The sequence below is a fragment of the Marmota monax genome, unplaced genomic scaffold, assembly GCF_021218885.2.
Source record: "Marmota monax isolate L192 unplaced genomic scaffold, Marmota_monax_Labrador192_F-V1.1 WCK01_AAM20220418_F8-fsc00069, whole genome shotgun sequence".
NCBI classification, from domain to species: Eukaryota; Metazoa; Chordata; class Mammalia; order Rodentia; family Sciuridae; genus Marmota; species Marmota monax.
The window spans coordinates 8,086,609-8,108,585 of NW_026695243.1; the positions used below are offsets into that span (position 1 = coordinate 8,086,609).

Consider the following 21,977-nt stretch of genomic DNA (forward strand, 5'->3'; position numbering starts at 1 on the left):
AGAGCGGGAGGGAGGAGCAAAGACAAGGTCATTCCTAGATTCCTGCCCTCTAAAGGAATCATGGCCCTGGGCATATGGGCCTCACTGGATATGAGGTCACCCAGGGACCTCATTGAGAATGGTCCTTGGTACTGCATACCCATACTATGTTTCACCCTTTCAGACACCTACTATTCCCTCACCTTAGGATGGTCATCATGCCTTTGGTAGGTAGAGGTCTCCTTGGGCACCGAATAAAACTGGAAAAGTATAGGGGTGGTGCCCCAGAGGAATAGGGTCCAAGCTGCTCAGAGAAATCATGGCCTGGCACCTAGGAACCCCAATAAAGGAACCGCATCTGGTGGATAGTTGGGGTAGGGTGGGACCAAAGCAATTGACTGAGGGGAAATAGAGATTTGGGTGTCAGGAACACACAAGTGGAGAATGTGTGTGAAAGTGGGCAAAATGCTGATCCCTTGTGAAACAAACAAATGATGAGTGCCTGGGGCTCATTATACTCTTAATTCTTCTCCTGTGCACCTTTGGAAATATATAATAGAATGTCAAGAAATTTTTTAAAAGACAGAACTGTATGTAGTTGTGTAGTTGCATGTGGTGCTTATACCTTGCTGCAGGTGCATAGGCAGCTCAAAGACTTCCGAGTGTGGTAGTACATAGGTGTGGATACATCGCCATATGCACACCTGTGTGTAAACTGCATCATGCATGCAGTTGAGGACAGCATGTGGACAGAGCAGGAGAAGAAGCTTCTGTTCTGGCCAGGCTCAACACTCACCCCAGTATCCCGCAGAATGATTCACCTAGTGATCACAGCCAGCCCAGGTCTCCGACGCTGTAGTGCCATGGAACCCAGTGTGTAAAATTGAGCAGCTGTGTGCCTGAACTTATGACAGGTGTGTTGGTGTGTGAAAGCGGCTGTTTGTGTGTGCATGCCCGGCACTGAGTATGGGTGTCGGGTGTCTTGGTGAGGTGGGGCGGGGTCCTAGTCCAGAGTCCAGCGACCGTGGACACCTCATGCTCCCGATTTCCCATGGCTCTCCAGCGCCCCTCCCCCGGAGTCTGGCTGTAAGGAAGGTGGGAGACACCTGTTGGGGGGTTGAGAGAAGCAGAGCCCACAGGGGCCTCTCCCCGCTGCATCCCCGCCCGCCTTCCGGGCTCGGGTCCCGCCCCCGCGACCGCAGCCAGCAGATCTGCCGCGAGTGAGCGCGCCACTGCCAGAGAAGCGCAGGACGGCAAGAGCGCACGGCGGCGGGGACCCTGAGCCAGGAACCAAGCGAAAGCAGGGGCCGCCCCCGAGGCGGGCGGAGCAGAGGGACCGCCGTGGAGACACCCGGGGCAGCGGGCCGCGCCAGGCCGGTGAGTGCGGCTGTCGGCTGTCGGGTGCCGGGAGCCAGAGAGCTGGGCGCAGTGACTCCGCCACCTCCTGCCCGTCCGGTCTCGTCCCGCTCCCAATCACTGCCCCCACCGCCCTCTGTTCCTGCACCTGCTTGATTCTTGTCCTTTGCCTGCCCTATTTCAGTCTGTTTTTGCCTGTCCCAGTCTCTCCGTCTCTGTGTCTCGCCCCATCTCTTTCTATTACCTCTCTTCTGTCTGTCTTCTGCTGCGTCGTCGGTCTTTCCTTATCTCTCTCAACCTGTCTCTATTGGATTCACTCTGTCTCTGTCTCTATCTGGACTGCCTGTCACTTACATCCTTTATTTCTTGTTCTTCTCTCTTACCCAATGTCATTCTACCCAATGTCTATCAATCTCATCTTTTCCCATCTATGTTTCTGTCTAATCTCTGTCTCTCTCCATCTTGGTCTCTCTCAGGTCCACTTCAGTCTCTCCTTGTCCCATCTCCATCTCTATCTGTGTATCTCTGTTATATTCAATCAATCTCCCCACCCCCTCTCATATCTCTCTTCCCCTCTCCTCTATCTCCCTTGGTCCTTGTCACCCTCTATGATTTGCTTAGCCTCTCCCTGTCCTCAGTCATGGCTATTTCTTACTCCCTGGGTCTGGTCTCTGTATCTCCTGTTTTTTCTATCTCTGTCTCTGTACATCTCTGGGAAAGCTCTGTCTTTATTTTTTTTTTAAGACCCCCTGCATGTCCCTGAATCCATGACCACCTCCCTTGTGTTGGGGGGGTGTAGGGCAGCAAGGCCCAGCACCCATAATTCCCTCCCCCACAGATGGCCCTTTCCTCTGGGCCCCGCCTGGTAGCAGGGCCGACCCCAGCAGGGGGACTGCGCCTGGAAGCTGTAATGGAGGTCCTGCAGAGACAGCAGGCTGCTCGTCTGGCCCAAGGGGTGGGGCCCTTGGTTCCTCCACATCCACCGCTGCCATCCCGACCTCCCTTTCCTAGTCCCCAGACCCTGCAGGCTCCAGAGGGGGCCTTAGGGGAAATTGGGGCTGATGAAGAGGAGGATGCTGAAGAGGATGAGGAGGGGGAGGAAGCTGGAGCAGAGCAGGAGGCAACTGATGAGAGTTGTCCAAGGGCCCAGGGCCCCAGCTCACCTTCCAGCCAGCCCCTTGGACCCCATCCCCACGAGTGGACCTATGAGGAACAGTTCAAGCAGGTAGGATTCCCTCACTGTAAGGGTTCCCCTCTTCCTTCCCTCTGGGCAAAAGCAGAGCCGGGTGATCAGTAGTCCCTCCATCCCCAACACCCTCTAAAGGAAGGAAAGGCAGAGAGAGAGAGAGAGAGAGAGAGAGAGACAAGACTGGGGGATAGACAGGGTGGGAAAGACACTCAGATATGTGGAAAGTGCACTAAAACAATTCTAAGAGATGCAAAGACACCCCAAAACACGGAGACTGACAAATTGGAAGCCATTAGTGAGTCCATAAGAAAGGTGGGAGGTGTAGAGGGCTTTAAGGGAGAGGGTTCTGGGCTTGGGAATTCCTGTACCGCACCATTCTACCTACTCTTTCACACATCAAGTCACCAGGGCCAGTAGGAGTGTCCCATACCATTTCCCTCTGTCTTTGGAGGCAGAATAGATATTGCCACTCCCTTGGCAGGCTGGTACACCCCTCCTCTTTCCTATCACACCACTCTCCCATCCAAATGTTCTACCTGGCCTAAACTTCATGGATGATAGTTCCCAGTCTGTGTTGGCCACTACAGCTACAGTGTGACTAAAAGGCCGCTATGCAGCTGAGAATGGCAAGACTTACTCACATGACCTTAATTCAAGGTTCTTTCTCCCTGAGAAACCCTCTGGGTTTTATTCTAAGGATACTAGTCCAGGCTGTCACTATGAAGGTGTTACTCAGGTCTGTGACTCCAGGTGTGCTATTCTGGCAGCATTACTTGCAGGGTGTTTGTTGGTCTTCAATGTTTTCTAGATGTCTTCATCTGTGGCTAGAACTCTGTGGCATTAGTGTAAGAATGTGTTATTCGGGGTCCTGTTACTCCAGAGATATGGCCCTCGTGACTGTTACTCTGGGACTTATTACTTGGAGAGTGTGAATATTATTTATAGCTATTCATCTAAGACCAGGGCTCTGTGTTGTGGGCATGAGACTCTCCAGGTTTTGTTACTCATGGGTGATCTTTTCTCTGAAAGTTCTTATTGGGGGATGGAGTGTTACCTATAGGTGTTACTCAGGGACTGTTATTCTGGGTCAATGACTATTACTTTGGGAATTGCTCTTCTTAGATTTGAGAGGTGATGTTTGGGACGGGGTCTAGGTGACTAGGAATTAGAAGGATGACTGGTAGGTCCCTCATCCCTTAACCCCTCGGGTCCTGTGGCACTTGGCCAGTGCCTCTGTGGCAGCTTCCTCAGTAGGCAGGGTAACTGCCTCTGGAAGCTCAGGCCAGAAGGTCAATCCAGGAGTCCCTGAGCATCCTTCCTGCCTTTTACACAACACAAACCCAGGAACACAAGGATGTGAACAGCATGAGGGCCTTGCACATGAATGAGAATGAATGATCCTCAGACACACAGCAGTTTCCTCAGAGTGGAACACAAACCTAGTCTGGCTTCTTTCCTAGGGAATGTCCTCTCCGAGGACAGGATAAGCAGCCCGAGCTTCTTCCTGCTTCCCCTCTTCCCTATAATTTCCCTATGAGTGTTTTGAGATGCCCAGAGCACCATTAGCCAGGATGGGTCTGTGTATTTTAGAAAAAGGCACCCCTACCTACCCCTGGGATGGGCCTAATACCAGGGGGTCCATATTCAGGCCCAACTTACCCCTTCAGCTAGGGACTCTTGTTCAGGGTACAACCTGAATTGGGGTCCCAGGGGAGGGGGTTCTGTGGAGCTAAAGAGTGACCCTGGTCCTTTCCCAGTTGTATGAACTTGATGCAGACCCCAAGAGGAAGGAATTTCTGGATGACCTGTTTAGCTTCATGCAGAAGAGGGGTGAGTGAGGTGATGCAGGGAAGGACTTAGAATTGCCCCCATTTACCAGGTTTGAGGAAGGGAGACACCAGGATGTAGTCCCCAGGTGGGGTCCTCCCAGCAGGGGCCTAGGGTTGGCAGTACCTGTCCTTTAGGCCTTCAATAGTGTCTTTAACCTCTGACCCTGCCCCCCTTCTCCACCCCAGGATTAATTAGTCACCAGCCCACTGGCAGCTTAATGAGTGTGGAATCAATTGGGAGGGTGGGAGGAGGAACTGATGGGTGACTGGCTTGGGGTGGGGTGGGGTCCCAGTACTAGAGGGTTGGTAATGCCTTAATTCTCTATAGTAGGGGGCCAGTTCCTCCAACCTTGTCTTTCTCAGTTTTCCCCTGCTTCAGTCAGGGAATTCCCCATGTGCTCTGTAGCAGGAAGGACTAGGATTAGACTGAAGGAAGGACTTCCCAAGGGGTGGGCTGGGGGACCATGTAAGTATGGGAAGTTGGCAAGGAAGGACTTCCCAAGGGGTGGGCTGGGGGACCATGTAAGTATGGGAAGTTGGCAGAGAAGGAATTCCTTTCCAGAGCTGGAAGAAATAATGCAAGAAGGGTCCAGGAGGGGATCAGGGTGGGCCGCAGTTCATCACTTCAGCTTCTCCCCAGATTCATGGGACTGAACACTGACTCATTATCTCTCTCTACAAAGCTAATTAACTCACTCAGAGCGCAGCCTGATAAGCCGCTAATTAACTGGCTGCACTGCAGCCCCCCCTTCCCTTAGTGCAGCTGCTGGTCCAAGTCTCCCTGGACCACCACCCAGGCCCAGCGTCCCTTTCTGTCCTTCCCAGGGACACTTGGTGGGGTCCAAGGACCTCTTGCTCCCCAGGGAACACTGGTTATTCTGGTCCCAGTGTCCCCTCTCTACCTCTTCCTTGGGGCCTTCTCTACGCTGAGAATGGGGTGGGATAGTCTGAGCTGATCCCAGCACTACCCACACCCCCAGCTCTGCCTCCTTTTAAGTCCCTGCTTCCCTCTTCTGGGCTGCCCGGTTGTGGGGTGGGGAGTGGGGGAGGGCGGTCCCGCAGGGCCGATAATTTCCCCCCATTAATCAGGCCGCAGCTAATTGTTCGGGTCCAAAGGCGGCGGTGGAGGGGGGACGGGATCGGTAAGGAATTAACTGGGGCCCATCGCTCAGCGTAGACAGGCCCTTTTGTCAGGACTGGCTGGCGGGGGTGGCGCTGGCTGCAGAGTTGGCGGGGCCCAGGCAGGAACTGATTCTTTTCCACCTGCCATGGTTCTCCACCCCCGCTCCCCTCCACCTCAGCCTTGGGTAGCCATTGGGGGCTGCTGTTTAAGGGAATTCAGCTCTTCCCTAGTCCTTCCTACAGTCTACCCCGGGGATTGACGGGCAAACTAAAGCTTTCAGGCCAAATCCAGTTGCCTTCGAGATATAATGGTTTTCTTTCTTTCTTTTTTTAAACCTATTTGGAAAATAGAATTAAAAAAGGAATAACATTTGTAGCTTGTGGAACTCAAATTTCAGAGCCTGCAAATAAAGTTTTATTGGAACACATTTGCACCCATTCTCTAGTAGGTATTCTCCAAGGCTGCTTTCAGACTACAATTGTAGAGTTGACTAGTTGTGACAGAGATCTATTGGCCTGCAAAGCCTGAAATATTTACTATCTGGCCCTTTACAGAATAAGTTTGCTGACCCCTGGTCTAGACTCCTGTCCTTCCTGCTACGATAGAGGCTCTGGAGGATCTGGGGGCTCTGCCTGTAATCCTACCTCCCTATCCCTCTGCCTTCCCTCTCTAAGCCTAGCGCAGGCACTCAACTCCCTCAGTCCCCAGGGATGCCCTCAGACAGGGCCTACTTGGTGTTCTGACTCTCTGCCTACTCCCCATCAGGGACACCAGTGAATCGTGTGCCCATCATGGCGAAGCAGGTGCTGGATCTGTATGCGCTGTTTCGCCTGGTGACCGCTAAGGGCGGCCTGGTGGAAGTCATCAACCGAAAAGTGTGGCGGGAGGTCACGCGGGGCCTCAGTTTGCCCACCACCATCACCTCAGCCGCCTTCACTCTCCGCACCCAGTGAGGCCTGGGGTGCTGGCGAAAGGGAAGGGCACGCAGGGTAGGGGGAGAGGATGTGGAGGGCGGCGCGGTGTGGGACTTGACCGGCTGGGCCCAGCCTCCCTTCCCTGCCCCGATCCGCCTCTAGGTACATGAAGTACCTGTACCCGTACGAGTGCGAGACGCGGGCGCTCAGCTCCCCGGGGGAACTCCAGGCCGCCATAGACAGCAATCGGCGCGAGGGCCGTCGCCAAGCTTACACCGCAGCTCCGCTCTTCACCTTAGCAGGGCCACCCGCTAGGGGCGCTCCCGGCCCCGCCTCTGGCCCTGGCCCAGCCCCGCCCGCGCCTCTCTCCGGCCCTGGTTCCGGACCCGCCCAGGGTTCCGCCTCTGGCCTACCAGCGCTTGCTTGCGCCCAGCTGAGTCCCAGCCCTATTAAGAAAGGTGAGAGGAACCCAGGAGGCTTTGGGGGCGGGGTGGTTTTGAGGTCTATGCGTGCTCTGAGATGTAGGAAACATTAATGAAAGGATTTTGCGGGACACGGGTTGCAAGTTCAAAGGCAGCAAGACCATTTAGCAACATAAATGGTCAACATAAAAAATAAAAATGGCTGGGGATGTAGCTTAGTGGAAAAGCACGCCTCAGTCCAAATAGAATAGGTAAATAAATAAATCAATAGTGGGGGCTGGGGTTGTGGTTCAGTGGTAGAGCACTTGCCTTGCATGTGTGAGGCACTGGGTTCCATCCTCAGCACCACATAAAATAAATAAATAAAATAAAGGTATTGTGTCCATCAACAACTAAAAATATTTTAAGAAAGAAAAAAAGAAATAGTAGGGATCCTGAGGTCTGGGAGGCATTGCAATTTGGGAGCAACAAGACTTGACTGGGCTCTGAGGTTTGAGTATTGCTAAGGTATAGAAGTCCTGAGGTTTGGAGTCAATAAAGCCTTGACTCCAAGCTTAACCCGGTGTACCAGGTACCAAGCTCAGGAAAAGGTCCATAGCAGCTTTATCCATAGCAGCTTCATTCCACCCCTATGCACCCAGGACTCCTGTTTGCATGTGGTCTGCCTCCTTATGTCTTGGATTATTTGACAACCAAGAACAAGAAAGTCTCCCAAATTCTCTTAAACCAACCCAAAACTATATATTGGCCCTTTGGGCTTGACACCATACCCCAGCCTCTAGCCTGAAGTTCTGGATGGGAAGAGAGATTGAAGTTGGCGCTTTGAGCTTGGATGACCTCTCTTGGTCCCAGACTTGGGGAAGAACCACATTGCTTGGTCCTGAGGAGGTAATGACTTGTTCTTCCAGAGGAGAGTGGAATTCCAACCCCTCATCTGCAACTACCTGTGGGCCTTGCCTTGGGACCAGCACGGGAGAAGTTGGCAACAGAGGAGCCTCCAGAGAAGAGGGCTGTGCTAATGAGCCCTATGGACCCACCTCGACCCAGTGCACCCCCCAGTTTCCTGCCCCGCAGCAAAGTTCCCTTGAGGGGTGAGGAAGGGCTTATTGATGAGGGGTCTTCAGTCCTATGCACTGAGGGAAGATAGACCCATGACCTGATAGGTATTGAAGGTGGGCAGCCAATTCCCTCTATAGACAAGTGTGATTACAGGTATGGGGGCTAAAGTGAAATGTGGGCCATCTATAGAAATGGGGGACTTCTAAGTCTGAAATCTGATTCCCTGAAATGTGACTACTCCCCCTCCTGGACAGAAGAGCGGCTGGATGGGCCCCTCAATCTGGCAGGCAGTGGCATCAGCAGTATCAACATGGCGCTAGAGATCAACGGGGTGGTCTACACTGGTATGGGTACTGTAGGTTGTCTACACTGGCATGGAGTCAGGGGTATTTAGACTAGCATGGGGGTTTTAAATTTTTCTCTACTAGCATGAGGTTCAGGGATAGCTGAACTTGCATGGTAACATGGGGTTCAGGGGATTGCTACACTGGCATGGTTTCAAGGGTGTGTTTATGGCATGGGGTCCAAGGCATGGCCTCTGTGGCGTGGTGATCATGGGATATCTGCCTTGTCATGGGCCTATGTATTAGTGTCAATATTTCTTTTTTACCTGTTTGAGGGTATCTGCATTGGCATAGGAGTTTCTCACTGACCAGAGGGACTTGTCCTCATTGGTTTGTGACAAGGGTATGTGTGTGGTGCTCTAGCAATCAAGACACTTACTTTTGTTCCTTTCTGTTTCTGTGTCCCACCCTCTCCTGCTTGTGTTTGCTTTTTGCCATTTCCTCACCCCTTTGCCAGGTGTTCTCTTTGCTCGCCGCCAGCCTGTGCCAGCTTCCCAGGGCCCAACCAACCCTGCACCCCCACCTTCTACTGGGCACCCTTCCAGCACCTTGCCCTGAGAGCTCCTATTCAGAACTAAGAGTCCCAGCTCCATTGCTGAGGGGGGAGGAGGCACCCTTCTGCCTTGATTCTTTCAGGATGCTCACTCTGGGACCCAGCCCTGGGAGATGACCACACCCCACCTCCATGCCAAAAGGTTTTCTTTTGACGTTCCATCTACCTCATTGTAAAAGGAGGGCACCACCTCCTTAGTCAATTCCAGCAGCATCTACCAAAGGATTCTTCCAGAAGCAACCCCCATAATCTTGTCATATGCCCTTTGTGTCAATATCATCTTTGGCACATAGCCTTTCAGGAGCCAGGTGAAGGGTTGGATTGGGTGTTGTTGAAGATGTCCCTCAGGTTACATTTCCTAATAAAGTTGTGCTCCCTCCCACTCCAGTACTTCCTCTTCTTGTTTGGTCTGAATGGGGGTGGGGGGGAGGAAGGATGTGCTACACAGGCAGCATTAGATGGGGGAGGGGGGCTCTGAGGAGAAGGCAGAATAGCAAAACTCCGTGAGAACAGAAGAGCATTGAATCAGACTGCTCGAGTTCAAATCCCGATTCTTTTACAATAGTGCTGTCCGGCCTTGGGCAAGTCACTTAGTCTCTTGAATATTAAAAGTTTCATGGACTTTTAAAAGTCCATGAGCCCTCCTACTGAGTTGTCTATGGGAATGGACCTATCGCGGAACAGTGGGTATATTTATATGTACAACCTTAGGGAAAGGGGTGGGGGAAAAGTCTTTGGTATGAAATTAGAAGAAGAAAGGAAAAGTCTTGATAACCAGGCGCTGGAAGCCAGGGAAGGGACCGGTGAGATAGCGTCACCAAGGTAACTAGACAGCTTTTGACATCTTTTACCTGCCGGTCTGGTCACTTCTGGCATTGAATGTCTGGATCAAGGCGTCACTTCCTGCACACAGGGCCATCCGTGCACTCGGATTGGCCAGCCTTCCTCCTTGGGCGGACGTCCCACCCTCTGAGTCTTCCGCTGCTGAGGTGGGGCGGTAGTGGCGATGGAGGCTCTGACGGACGTGCAGCGGCTACAGGCCCGAGTAGAGGAGCTGGAGCGCTGGGTGTACGGGCCGAGCGGGGCGCGCGGCACGCGTAAGGTGAGAGCTCCGGTCCGGTGGTCCGTTTCTGCGGCAGGGCAAGAGCAGTCCACTGGTCCGGCACTCTGGATGGATGCAACGACTCCAGTCCTGTGGTCCACAGTCCAGCCTTTGAAATAACAAAGGTCCGGGACATTCTGAAGCCTCTCGTACCCTCAGGGTTCATTCCCATGGTGGGCTCTGAGGATAAGTACGTCTTTTTGAGATGGGCTCAGTGACAAGTGTAACTAAGACTCCGCCACTGTCCTTGCAGGCTAGTTGGGGAGACCTGACACCTTCGAGAAGCTAATGAGAGTTTCAATAGGAGTTGAAGTCCACAATAGAAGTGCCATCCCGGAGCCCTCCGTAGTTAGATGCTAAATGAATTGTGCAGGTAGAGGTCCATGGGACGCCAAAGGAGGCCCAGCAGAGGTGGATAAGGGGTGAGAGGTGGCGGTCTGAGAAGGGCAAGAATAGAAGTGTCAGGGTTTGGGTACTGGGTGTTCAGATGCTGGTCGGCACTCCACACCAGTGATTAAATTTTGACAAGTGTGAGAGCCAGTTGCCCTCTAATCCTTTTTTCTACAATTGGAAACCCAATTACTGAATAACTTCTGGTTCACTGCCAGGATATTCTGGAACTAAGTGCATCATAAATAGTGCTGTTTGTACGGCTTGTGGAATTGGTCATCACCAGCAGATTGTTTTCCCATTTGAAAATTAACTCCCCAAACTTAAAAAATTAACTCTCTGTCTTTGGCGTCTATGACTCTAGCCTGCCTGATATTTCTTCTATCTCTTTGGCTGTTGTTTTCAGTCTTATTTGCCTACCCACATATTTGACCCTAGAATATTAGCATTCTGTACTCAAACCCTAAAACCTGGGTGAGCTCATTCACTTCCATAGTTGCCTCCTCTATTTAACCAGTGAATAGTGAAACTTCTCACCTTCTACCCTTAAATCCTAGGTGGGCCAATTCACTCCTATAGTTTCATTTACTCCTTACTTGCCATTATGTCTCAAATGTGTATCTCTGGTTAAAATTTCTGTTCTGAGAACCTGATTTAACATCCATTTGTCTTCCACACTTTTCCATTTGAATAATCAACAGACATCTCAAACTCAGTCCATATGCTCTTAACTGTACTCTACCTCTCCCCAACCTGATTCTTTTATATATGCCCTAATACAGGGATTGAAGCATCTTTGGGATCCTAGATGTCTTCTATGATCTTCCATTCTCCACACTAGAGTTGATGTGGAGAGGATGGGGCTAGAGATAGGCCGGTCACTCCAGCAGCTCGTACAGTCATCCAGGCATGAGATAATGACAGCCTGGAGAAGATTTTGCATCTCTCATGCCCAAGGATTTAGGAACCAGGGAATATGTAATATATGCTGGTTCTGTATAAACTCTAAAGTAGTTAATTGTCTACTGAAACAGACTTGAAACTCCCCAAGAAATTTATGATTCTTTTCCTTTCCCATTAAGGATTCCCTGAAGCTGGGCTTCATCTTCAAAAGAAGGGGACCAAACTAGATTACTGGGACTCAGAGGTTTTGGAGTCTGGGAGAATGAGGGTTCTTTACTTCTTCCAAGCCTTGAGCCAGGTGGTATATTTTTCAATTAACTTCCATTCCCCTTACAGGTGGCTGATGGTCTGGTCAAGGTGCAGGTGGCTTTGGGGAACATTGCCAGTAAAAGGGAGAGGGTGAAGATTCTGTACAAAAAGAGTAAGTGCTTCCACAGGGTCCCTACTTGCTCTACTTTCCATCCCTGTGCTTCCTGGAACCTGACCCTGGTCCTTCAGCCAGCAGGTCACTAGAGTAATTCTTTGAAGACAGAAAAAATGTGAAGATGTTTCCCTGCCAAATTGGTGAATTGCGGTGTGCTTTTCTTCCTTATGAATAAATCTCAAGCCCATGCCAGGGTCTTAAGTTTTGTGATGAGACCTCTTACTGAAAGCTTCCCTTGGTAAAGGAGGGAAAGAGTATATGAATTTTCTTTAGATGAGGATAAGAGAAGGAAAGAAATGAGGCACTGAGAATCCCAGCCTTGGTTCAACCAAGCCTTTTATGTTCTGTTACAGCTAGTAACCTGCTCAGTAACTAGAAATCAAAACAAACCCTGGCTTGTCTAGGCATTAAGGAAGAAAGGAACCTTCCACCCTTGCTAAGGATCAGTGGCAGTGCTAGGGACCCGTGAATGGTGGCAGCAGTTGTGTTTCCAGCTCTAGACTCTGAGGTCAGCCAGCAGGTAGGAAGAGTGGAGAAACAGGGAAGAGGAATAGGGGACTTGGTAGATGCTCCTGATGCAACACTATAGGTGTCAGCTCATCTTTCAAAGCTCTCTCCAAGGATGACCACACCCAAAATTACTTTATAAGACAGAGTTCTATTTCCCCACCATGTCTATTTTTCATCTTCCTACTTTTCTAGTTGAAGACCTGATCAAATACCTGGATCCTGAGTACATTGACCGCATTGCCATACCTGATGCCACTAAGTTGCAATTCATCTTAGCAGGTAATGCTGGACTATGTGTGTACATGCATCTGAGGATGTGGGTTGTGGGGGATATGGGGCATAGAGAGAGTCTCCCTCACCCATCTTGACATGGTACAGTTCAGAGACTGCTCTCTGGGATTTGGGCCTGGTTCTGAACTAAAGCCTGAGGTGATCTGTGGATCCAGTAGTAGGCACTGAATGCAGTGTACCTCTGGGCCAGCTGCAGGCCATGGTGCCAGCCACAGCGGGAGTTACTCAGTGTTCTATCAATGGCCTATCCCTAGAATTTTCCTTCCGAATCCTCATTCTGCTCACTGGATAGAGGATCTCCTAAGGAAAAAATGGGGGCAGGACCATTGTTATTCAGGAAAAGGGAGAATACTGGTATGAGTTTCAACATTTTTCTTTCATGTGAAAAATCTCCAGTATTTCAGAATTCTAGGCAGAAATATCAGTCATCCACTACACAGCTAGGATTTTCTGAGCACCTGTGTTTGTTCATTCATCTAGAACATATTCAGCTGGGCATGGTAGCAAGCACCTGTAGTCCTAGCTACTCAAGAGGCTAAGGCTGGAGGATTGTGAATTCAAGGTCAGCCTAGGCAACATAGTGAAACTCTGTTCCCCCTACCCCATCCCACTGCCCACCACTGAGAGAGAGAGAGAGAGAGAGAGAAGACATTCAATGATTATCTGCTGTGGATCCAGGCATTATCCTGGATGAGAGACAAACAATGGTGAACCAGGGCACAATAAGAGCAAGAGGAGGCAATCCCTATTCTAGGGACCTGAGTTTGTAACCTAGGTGGGTAATGTAACACTGAGGTCTAGGTAAGGAAGGACACCTGTGATGAAAGGGCTGTTAGAATTCCCAAAGGGCTCCTGAGCAATTTCCATGGTTCAGGAGATCTTCCTTTGCACTGACTCTTACCCTAGCCTCTCTCCCTCTCTTCCTATGACACTGCCTCAGGGGGTGTAAATCTAGTCACATGCGAGAAGTTACACAATCTCCCAAATCATCTTCTTGCTTTAGTCCAGTCTCATCTTCATAACACATTTCCAGCAAGTCAGTTGCCTGCTTCAAATTCAGTGTCTCCTCTCCTTGCTAGCATAAAATCCTAATCTTTTAGCCTGCCATTCAAGGTCTTCTAGTCTATAGGGCCTGTCCTGTCATCCAGCTCTGTTTTTTGTGCTCTGCCTTTTTCAGTTCAGCTAACTGAATTCTTTTTTTTTTTTTCTTTTTAATTGTAGTTGGACACAATACCTTTATTTATTTATTTTTTATGTGGTGCTGAGGATTGAACCCAGTACCTTGCATGTGTTAAGCGAGTGCTCTACCACTGAGCCACAACCCCAGCCCTAATTGAATTCTTTTTCCCTTAATGTCAAGCACTCCTGCCTCTAGTCATTTGCATGTAACAGTGCTCACTTTCCTTTCTTTCTTTCTTTTTTTTTTTTTTTGGTGATATTAGAGATTTAACCCAGGGCAGTTTGCCACTGAGTATACCCCCCAAGCCCCCAAGCCCTTTTATGTTTTTTTGGGGGGGTACCAGGGATTGAACCCAGGGATGCTTAACCACTGAGCCACATTGTCCCAGCCCTTTTATTTAGAGACAGGGTGTTGTTAATATTTTAGTTAGAGACTGGGTGTCCTTGAGTTGCTTTGGTCCTCACTAAATTGCTGAAGCTGACCTTGAACTCATGATCCCCTGCCTTAGCCTCTCTAGAGCCACTGGGATACAGGCATGAGCCACCACACCTGTCCTATATCTTTATTTTGAGACAGGATCTTACTAAATTGCCCAGGCTGACCTCAAACTTGCAATACTTTTGCCTCAGCCTCCAGAGCACTGGGATTACAGTTGTACACCACTGCCCAGCTACAGTCCTCACTCTTGAATGCCTTCCTACTCCGTGGATTTCAGTCCATTGAACCCCTCTGTGTATACAGAGCCCAGCTCAGGTCCTATTTTCTCACTAGCCTCTTCCATTGCTGTCCCTGCTCTCTTGCCATTTGTATTATCTCTGTCTCTGAGAAACTGAGCAGATCTTGCCTGGTATAGTCTGTCACGTGTCTGTTCTTCTATACTTTCCTGGGGACCTTTGGCATGGTGACCCAAGTCTGAAGTACTTTGTCTTCTATGACCTAGGAGGCACTGAGTTGTTAGGAGGCTAGAAGAAGAGGCCTGGGAACCTGTAATCCCAGTGATTTAGGAGGCTGAGGCAGGAGAATTTCAAGTTCAAGGCCAGCCTTGACAACTTGGTAAGACCTGTCTCAAAAAATAGAAAAGGGCTACCAGGCATGATGGTTCATGCCTATAATCCCAGTGGCTTGGGAGGCCAAGGCAGGAGGATCATGAGTTCAAAGCCAGCCTCAGCAAAAGCGAGGTGCTAAGCAACTCAGTGATACCTTGTCTCTAAATAAAATACAAAATAGGGCTGGGGATGTGGCTCAATGATTAAGTGCCCCTGACTTCAATCCCCGGTACCCAAAAATAAAATAAATAAAATAATAAAATAATAGAAAAGGGCTAGGATATAGCTCAGTTATAGTGTAGCCCATGGCTTATTCCCCCATTTAATTCCTAGTACCTCAAAAAAAAAAAAAAAAAAAAAAGGCTTTGGAGTTAAAACTTAAAGAAAGGAGGGATTTGGAGAGGTCAAAAGTCTCCTTGGGCTCAAGATAGGTCAGACAAGACATCCAGGAAAGGTGGGGGCAATATGCACCTAGAGAAGGGGAGCATTGGGTAGGATTGGGCAGCAACTCTGACTCCTGTCAGATGCTTGGCCTCTTGCATTGAAGTAGCAGTGCTGGGGTTGCTTCAATTCCACTGTCTTCTCTTTATACTTTAGAGGAGCAGTTTATACTCTCCCAAGTTGCACTCCTGGAGCAGGTGGACAACCTGGTACCCATGTTGGACAGTGCTCCCATCAAAGGTACTTCTTCGGGATTTCAGTTCCACTGTTTTGCTTGGGGAGGTGGGTGGATGAGCAAGACTTGCCTATGCCTTAGACTCCTTGGGCTCAGTCTGGGTCCACTCCTTATCCAAGTACCCCACCCTAGGGGTACTTGCCACCTCTACTAGGATTAAAATTCTCAGAGTAGACAGCCTCGTTTCATGACCTGAGGCAGTTTGGGCAGATACTTTAGCAGCCTCCAACTTTGCTTATTACCCCACTCCTTGGTATCTCTCTTCAGTTTGCTGTAGAGCCCTGATTTAACTGTCAGAGCCCCTGCTAGTTATATGAATTCTTCCTGCTGCACTGCTGAGAGAGTCCCTGGTCCTGGCATTTGACAAGCAGACAGTGGCTTTAATTGAATCCAGATATCCATCTTGTCTGTCTCAGGAGGTATTTTTTCCAGCTCCCCCTCCCGCTCCTGATCAGCTACCTACTAAGTATCTTGACAGCCTTAAGCTGCTGTCCCAACATAGTGGTCAAGGCTCTGGGTGTTAGATTCCAGTTGGCCAGTTTAGGGAATTGGCATTCCTCCTTAGCTCACCTGCTGGATCCCTGTTCCCAAAAAACAGACCTGGGCTTCTGGGCTGAGAGCAAAGGGACAGGTCCTATGATAGACAAAGCTCTCTTTGCCAGGCATGGTGGCACTTAGGAGGCTGAAGCACGAGGATTGCAGGTTTGAGGTGAGCCTCAACAACTTTAGCGAGACTATTAGCAACTTAGTGAGACCCTGTCTTAAATCAAAATAAAAAGGACTGTGAATGTATTAGTAGTAAAGCACTCTTGGGTTCAATCCCCAACACCAAAAACAAACAAAAAGGATATCTTTACCAGGTCATATTCACAGCATTTAAGTGGTAGGGGGCAACATTGGGGACCCCAAAATTTTGTGTTCTCCTTGGCACCTGTTTTTCCCCTTCCCTATGGGTCCTGTAATAAGACTGGGTCAGGCAGGGAGCGCCCCCCCCCCCACCTCCAGCTACAGTGGTCGATGAAGCCTGGCGTTTGTTTAGCTTCTCCACTCAATACTCTAATCCTGCCGAAGACCTAATAGACTATTGAGCAGTCCCGGGGGAGGGCACAAGCATCATTGGATAGTGTGCAATGTGTTTTACAGCCGTTCCTGAGCATGCTGCCCGCCTACAGCACTTGGCCCAGATCCACATCCAGCAGCAGGTATGAGAGGAGAGAGGACTGAAAGGGAAAGTAGAGATGGTAAGGCCTGTCATCCACACTCCTCTCATCTGGGGAAGCAGGCCTCAGGCCCTCCTCTTGATACTTTGGAGGTTTATCCTTTATTTCCCATATGCCTTAGAGTGGGGGAGGGACTTGCCTAGGGCTACATCCAGGCCTCCTGCCTCCCAGTGTAGGACTATTTTGAAACAAGGTTGAAATTGGGAGGTACCCAAGAATTCCTGAGAATGGTATGTCCTTGATTATAGGTGGAGGATGCTCTCCCTCTCTTTTTCTCTCTCCTCTTCTCCTCTCTCTCTTCTTTCTATCCCCAGTTCTTAGTTTCAAGTTCAAAGAGGGTTCAGAAGGAGAAGACATATACTAGACAGAATGTTTTCCTAAGTGTGTGGCCCACTTCCCCTTACATAAATCTCTGGACTTCTGTTAAGGCACCCATCCTGGGGCCTGAAAGTGCCCCTTTAGCCTTTTGCTCCTTTGGTTCTGGGTGTAAGCATTCACCTTCATTAGGCTTTGTGGGGAGTAAGTTTAGTGAGAGATGGGACTTTGCCCATATCCTTTCTCTGCCACTTTGGCCCTATAGGACAAATGTGTGGAGATCACTGAGGAGTCCAAGGCTCTCCTGGAGGAATACAACAAGATTGTATCCTTTCTGCTCAGCTAGACCCCGGGGTACTCTCCCCAAGCTCTATTCTTGTGTCCCACCTCTAGCTCTCTCCTCCCATCCCAATTAGCCTGTCTGTTCCCTGCTTCCCCATCCCAACGTCTTTTGGCAGATGCAAAATCACTCCCTCAATAAGACTCCTGTTATCTCCTTGACCTGTGACCAGACAATGCTTCTTTCTAAGCAGTTCGTGCAGTGGGATGAGCTGCTTTGCCAACTAGAAGCTGCCAAGCAAGTGAAGCCAGCAGAAGAATGACAGCTGCTCCCCATCACAGGGCTAGCCAGGGCAGCCAGGCTTCAGGGCCCTGTGCCAAACTGTCTTTATAACAAGGCAGAGGCAGCTTTGTATTTGAGAAATTTAAGGACCACCTGTCTGCACCCAGGTGGGGTTCTAAGGACAGAGATTAGGTTATCTGGCAGTTATGGTTTGCACACACCCCCCCCATCAATGTATTTATTCCAGTGATAATAAATAAATTGTAGAGATTACTGGAGGAGTGTGCCAGCTTCTGGTCTAGGATGGGCTTGGTGGTGAGGGTGGGGGTGGTGGAAGGTAGAGCTGTCAACCTCCCTGGTGGTTGAAAATTGGAAACTGTTCTATCTTAATCTGGCTTTCTGGGAGGTGTAGAGCTCTGAAGATGAAGGCTCTCATTTGATCGATGTGAATGGGACATTCCTTTGTGCATCCATTTATCCTTTATTTACCAAGTACCCTTTAAAAGTTATATGCCATCAGGTAGAGAGGATACAGGTAGAGCACAGGCTATTAGGGAGATAGTCAAGCAAATGGGCAATGCTACCAGGTGGGCATAGGGTCCTTTTCTGCACAAAGAATAAGCTATGAAACAGGCAGCCCTGGTGGGTGTCAATGCAGGGACTTTCCAAGCCAAGGGAGCAATATGTGCAAATGCAGAGAGAAACCTTGAAATTTCTCTCTTGGGAGTTTGTGCGGTGCCATTAACCGCTTGGGAGAGCCCAGGAGATTTGTATGCAGGAAGTTTTAGGTTGGGGAGGGGCAGTTGGGAAGGTGGGGTAAGGGAGCATGTTGTGAAAGAGCTAGGAGAAACTGAAATGGGCACCACACTCCGCTAAGTGCTGCCTCCTTGTGGTCTCAGGGAGTGATTTGGCTCCAGATTGCTTACCAACTGTCTGTTGACCACCCCCTACCAATGTGGTCTCCCTGCTCCTGATACTCAGAGTGTTCAAACTGTTCTGAAACCTGGCATCATTCTAGACTACTTCTCCATTCAAACAGTCACCAACTCTTCACCATAACTACCCACCAGTATCTCCCAACTTAAACTTTTCTCCATCCCCACTGCAATTTCTGTGGTTCATTAGTTCAAAAAATCATCGAATAAATATTTGAACGCCTACTAGGCGCCGGGCATTGACTAGGCTCTGTGGACACGCCTCTGGGTCCCCATGGCCAGGAGCCCTATGAGGCTGGTATGGGCTGTATGCGGTACAGCCCCTTCCTAGGGTCACGCCGACTGCATTCCCACCTCACACACTACCCTCGGCTGCCGCAAGTGAGCTCTACACAATCTGTGGTTCGACTAACCCCTGACAAAACCCATAATTCGCCAGTGCTCACAGGATGAGTCGAAGCTCAGCACTCGGTAACTGAGGTTGTCTCCCGCGCAACTGCATAAGTGGCCAACTGAAACTCGTTCGCCTGCGTCACCTCGGCTTCCTCGGGGTCCAACAGGTAATGCCCTCCCTCCCATCTTGTCTCCTGAATCCCTTGTCTTCAAACGCAGGACTCCTCAGATGGCTCCTCCCCTCCTGTTCAGGGACCTCATGGCCCCATTGGAGTGCCCCTGCCCGGGATTTAACTGCGGAGACCGTGCGCCTCTGTTCCCTGTCATCAAGTCCTAGCTCCGCTCCCTCAGCGGGTCCAAGCTCCTCCCCGGTTTCCCCCAGGCTCCGCCCGCGTTCGGCGTGCGCGGCCCGCGGTCTCAGCGCGCACCCGGCCCGCACGCCATCTTGGCGGCGCTGCGAGGATCAGGCGGGATCCCCCTGAGTCTGCTGAGGTGAGGTCCAGGTACCAGCAGGGTGGCGACGCTTGGAGGTAGCCCGAGAGGACGCCTGCTCCCTAGCTGCAGTGGCCCGCGGGACCTGGAAGCGGCCCGTGGCAACGGAGACGGCCAAAGCTGGCCCGGAGTGGCCCGCGCAGCCCTCCTCTCGAGCCTCTGCCCCAGAGTTTCTGACTACACTGGGTTGATGTAGATCGACCCTGATAATTTGGGGGCAAAGGCTGCTTAGCCCTATCCTAGGGATCCCAGAGAAAATGTTGACTCTGTTTTGGGAAGCATTGGGTAAGAGCTTTTGCTGTGTCCCGGGAAACCTGGGGCAAAGGGGCTTGGCCCTGTTCTCAAGGAGAACAAAATGAAGGGACTGCCTCTCCCTGTACTTGAAGAACCCTGATAGGAGCTCTCGGTCTTGTTTTTAGAGAGCCACGGTAAGAGTTCTGGGCCCTGCCTTAAGAAACCCAGAATGGGGTTGGGGCTCCCTACTAGTCCTCATGGCTTGGATAATGGGCTCTAGTCCTGGCCCAAAGAACCCAATGCTTGGAAATTTGGTCCTGTCTCCGGGGACTCCAGATTTGCTGAGGGAGAGGGGTGTATTGTGATGCTGTCTAGAGGAGGGGGAGGGCGTGTAAGGGGTAAGCCTCTTCCCAAGATGAAGTAGACATGGTTCCTGGTCTTAAAAGCTTGGGAGTGAGAGGATGTGACACTGTTCCTGGGAAGTCTGGGATGAGAAAAAGGGCATTATCCTGAAGAGGGGTGGAGAGAGTGATGGAGAATGGCTGGGGAGCACATTGCCTACCACTCATCTGATACTTCTCTGCAGTGGGCAGTGAGAGTCACAGACAACACAGCAAGCAGGATGGAGCACTACCGGAAAGCTGGCTCTGTAGAGCTTCCAGCACCTTCCCCAATGCCCCAGCTACCTCCTGACACCCTGGAGATGCGGGTCCGAGATGGCAGCAAAATTCGAAACCTGCTGGGACTTGCACTGGGTCGATTGGAGGGGGGCAGTGCACGGCATGTGGTGTTCTCAGGTTCTGGCCGTGCTGCAGGGAAAGCTGTCAGCTGCGCCGAGATTGTCAAGCGTCGAGTTCCAGGTCTGCACCAGCTCACCAAACTGCGTTTCCTGCAGACTGAAGACAGCTGGGTCCCAACTTCACCTGATACAGGTTTAGACCCCCTCACAGTACGTCGCAATGTGCCTGCAGTGTGGGTACTGCTCAGCCGGGACCCTCTGGACCCTAGTGAGTGTGGCTACCAGCCCCCAGGAGCACCCCCTGGCCTGGGCTCCATTCCCAGCTCCAGTTGTGGCCCCCGACCCCGAAGAAGGCCTCGAGACAACCGGCCCTGAAGACCTGCTGAACCAGGCTGTTCTCTAGGTCTGAACATCTGAGATGGCTGTGCCTTTTCTGAGACCCCCTTGTGACTGCTCAACATTCCCAACACAGCTTGGGTCCACAGAAGTCCTACTGCCCCTTCCCTCTGGCCTATTGGAAGGGACTGCTATGAAGAACACCATGTATGGGGGTCTCTGCTGATTTCTGGATTGTTTGAAAAGGGCTTTGCCTTCAGCCTACAGTACATTTGACCTGCCTTCTAATGGAGGTCTAGAGTTAGGAAATAAAAGTTCTGCCCATTTGTCAGATGAACCTTAGCCTGCTGTGTGGAAGTGGGAGTAAAGGAATAGGAGTCCCTATCTTTTGCCCCCTGAGAGCTAATAGGCTGGATACAGAGAAAGAATAGGCTCAGGATAGTGTTGGATCTAGTGAATAAGAATCTTCAAGCAGTGACCTGAATCTGTGTAGGCCCATGGTTGGCTGTTTGCCACCTGCTTTGGGCTCATTCAGGAATTCTGCAAGCTCAGAGGTTTCTCCCCTTCTGCAGCATATGTTACAGTGGGATCATGGACCCAGGCACCAGCCTGTCTGGATTTGAATCCTGGTTCTACCATTTGAAATTTACTGCCTTGTGATCTTGGACAAGTTACTCTTCTGTGCTTTAGTGTTCTCATCCACAAAATGGGGAATGATAGTGTTTACCTCATGGGGTTGTTTTGAGGATTAAATAAAGAGATATAAATATTTGATACTTAGATGACACTTGGGCAGCTAGTGCTATATAAATGTTAACTGCTATTATAATTGACTCAGTTTGTAAATATGTTCTTTCCTGTCTTAAAAAAAAATGCCTCGGTCCCACATCTTTCTCTAAGTCTCTTCCTTGCCTTTTTACCCTTTGCCATTCCTTTTCTACCTCACCATGGCCTGGGCTCCATTCCAGGTCTGAGAGATCAGGGATGAGAGAAGTAAAGATTGTATTAGTAGCCAGGAGGCTATGGACACTAGGGCAGGATTGTGGGTAGTGGTAGACTCAAGAATTGAATCAGTTGGGTTTCCCATGGATCTTGAGATCTTCTCCAATGTGTCCAGCAGCCTGAGTGTGCATAAGGAAAGCAGAAATTTGGGGATTCTTCTGAGCTCACATTATAGTAGGATGTAGAAATATTTGAGGTGTAGAAATATTTTCCTGGTACTAGGCAGGTGGGATTAAGGTGTTAGGAGAGTTGACAAGAACTTAAGGCCAGTAGGCTGTGGTGAGAACTTTAAATACTGCATCCTTTGCTTTCCAAGATAGATGAGTCCTGAGTGATGTGAGGACCCTATTTGAGGGGCAGGTAATTCGTGGGTAATATTAGGAGAGATGAAACCTCTGGCTGCCCTACCAGTCCCTTCAAATGCATGGGGTCATGAAGCATTTCACATACCCACGAAGG

At 50.3% G+C, this 21,977-nt stretch overlaps 3 protein-coding genes across 6 annotated transcripts; all 3 read left to right on the forward strand.

The window, feature by feature from the left end:
* Positions 1 to 1,082: 1,082 nt before the first annotated feature.
* On the forward strand, positions 1,083 to 9,155 carry Arid3c (AT-rich interaction domain 3C). 2 transcript variants are annotated; one of them, XM_058578105.1, is made up of 7 exons: positions 1,083 to 2,560; positions 4,282 to 4,354; positions 6,242 to 6,425; positions 6,553 to 6,848; positions 7,721 to 7,903; positions 8,126 to 8,215; positions 8,673 to 9,155. In XM_058578105.1, exons 1-7 carry the CDS (start codon positions 2,174 to 2,176, stop codon positions 8,771 to 8,773), a joined length of 1,314 nt encoding a protein of 437 aa, XP_058434088.1. In that variant the 5' UTR covers positions 1,083 to 2,173; the 3' UTR covers positions 8,774 to 9,155. The 2 variants fall into 2 exon arrangements, with proteins under 2 accessions (XP_058434088.1, XP_046313328.1); XM_046457372.2 differs by lacking the exon at positions 8,126 to 8,215.
* A 561-nt stretch (positions 9,156 to 9,716) lies between these two features.
* Positions 9,717 to 17,660, forward strand: Dctn3 (dynactin subunit 3). 2 transcript variants are annotated; one of them, XM_046457417.2, is made up of 7 exons: positions 9,718 to 9,870; positions 11,500 to 11,584; positions 12,290 to 12,376; positions 15,212 to 15,295; positions 16,434 to 16,492; positions 17,091 to 17,150; positions 17,338 to 17,660. In XM_046457417.2, the coding sequence occupies exons 1-7, from the start codon at positions 9,775 to 9,777 to the stop codon at positions 17,425 to 17,427; spliced, it is 561 nt and encodes a 186-aa protein (XP_046313373.1). In that variant the 5' UTR covers positions 9,718 to 9,774; the 3' UTR covers positions 17,428 to 17,660. The 2 variants fall into 2 exon arrangements, with proteins under 2 accessions (XP_046313374.1, XP_046313373.1); XM_046457418.2 differs by lacking the exon at positions 15,212 to 15,295 and having other exon boundaries at positions 9,717 to 9,870.
* A 527-nt stretch (positions 17,661 to 18,187) lies between these two features.
* On the forward strand, positions 18,188 to 21,402 carry Rpp25l (ribonuclease P/MRP subunit p25 like). Of its 2 annotated transcripts, none has more exons than XM_046457419.2 (2): positions 18,188 to 19,207; positions 20,028 to 21,402. In XM_046457419.2, exon 2 carries the CDS (start codon positions 20,064 to 20,066, stop codon positions 20,553 to 20,555), a length of 492 nt encoding a protein of 163 aa, XP_046313375.1. In that variant the 5' UTR covers positions 18,188 to 19,207; positions 20,028 to 20,063; the 3' UTR covers positions 20,556 to 21,402. The 2 variants fall into 2 exon arrangements, with proteins under 2 accessions (XP_046313375.1, XP_046313376.1); XM_046457420.2 differs by lacking the exon at positions 18,188 to 19,207 and adding an exon at positions 19,242 to 19,635.
* The last annotated feature ends 575 nt before the right edge of the window (positions 21,403 to 21,977 follow it).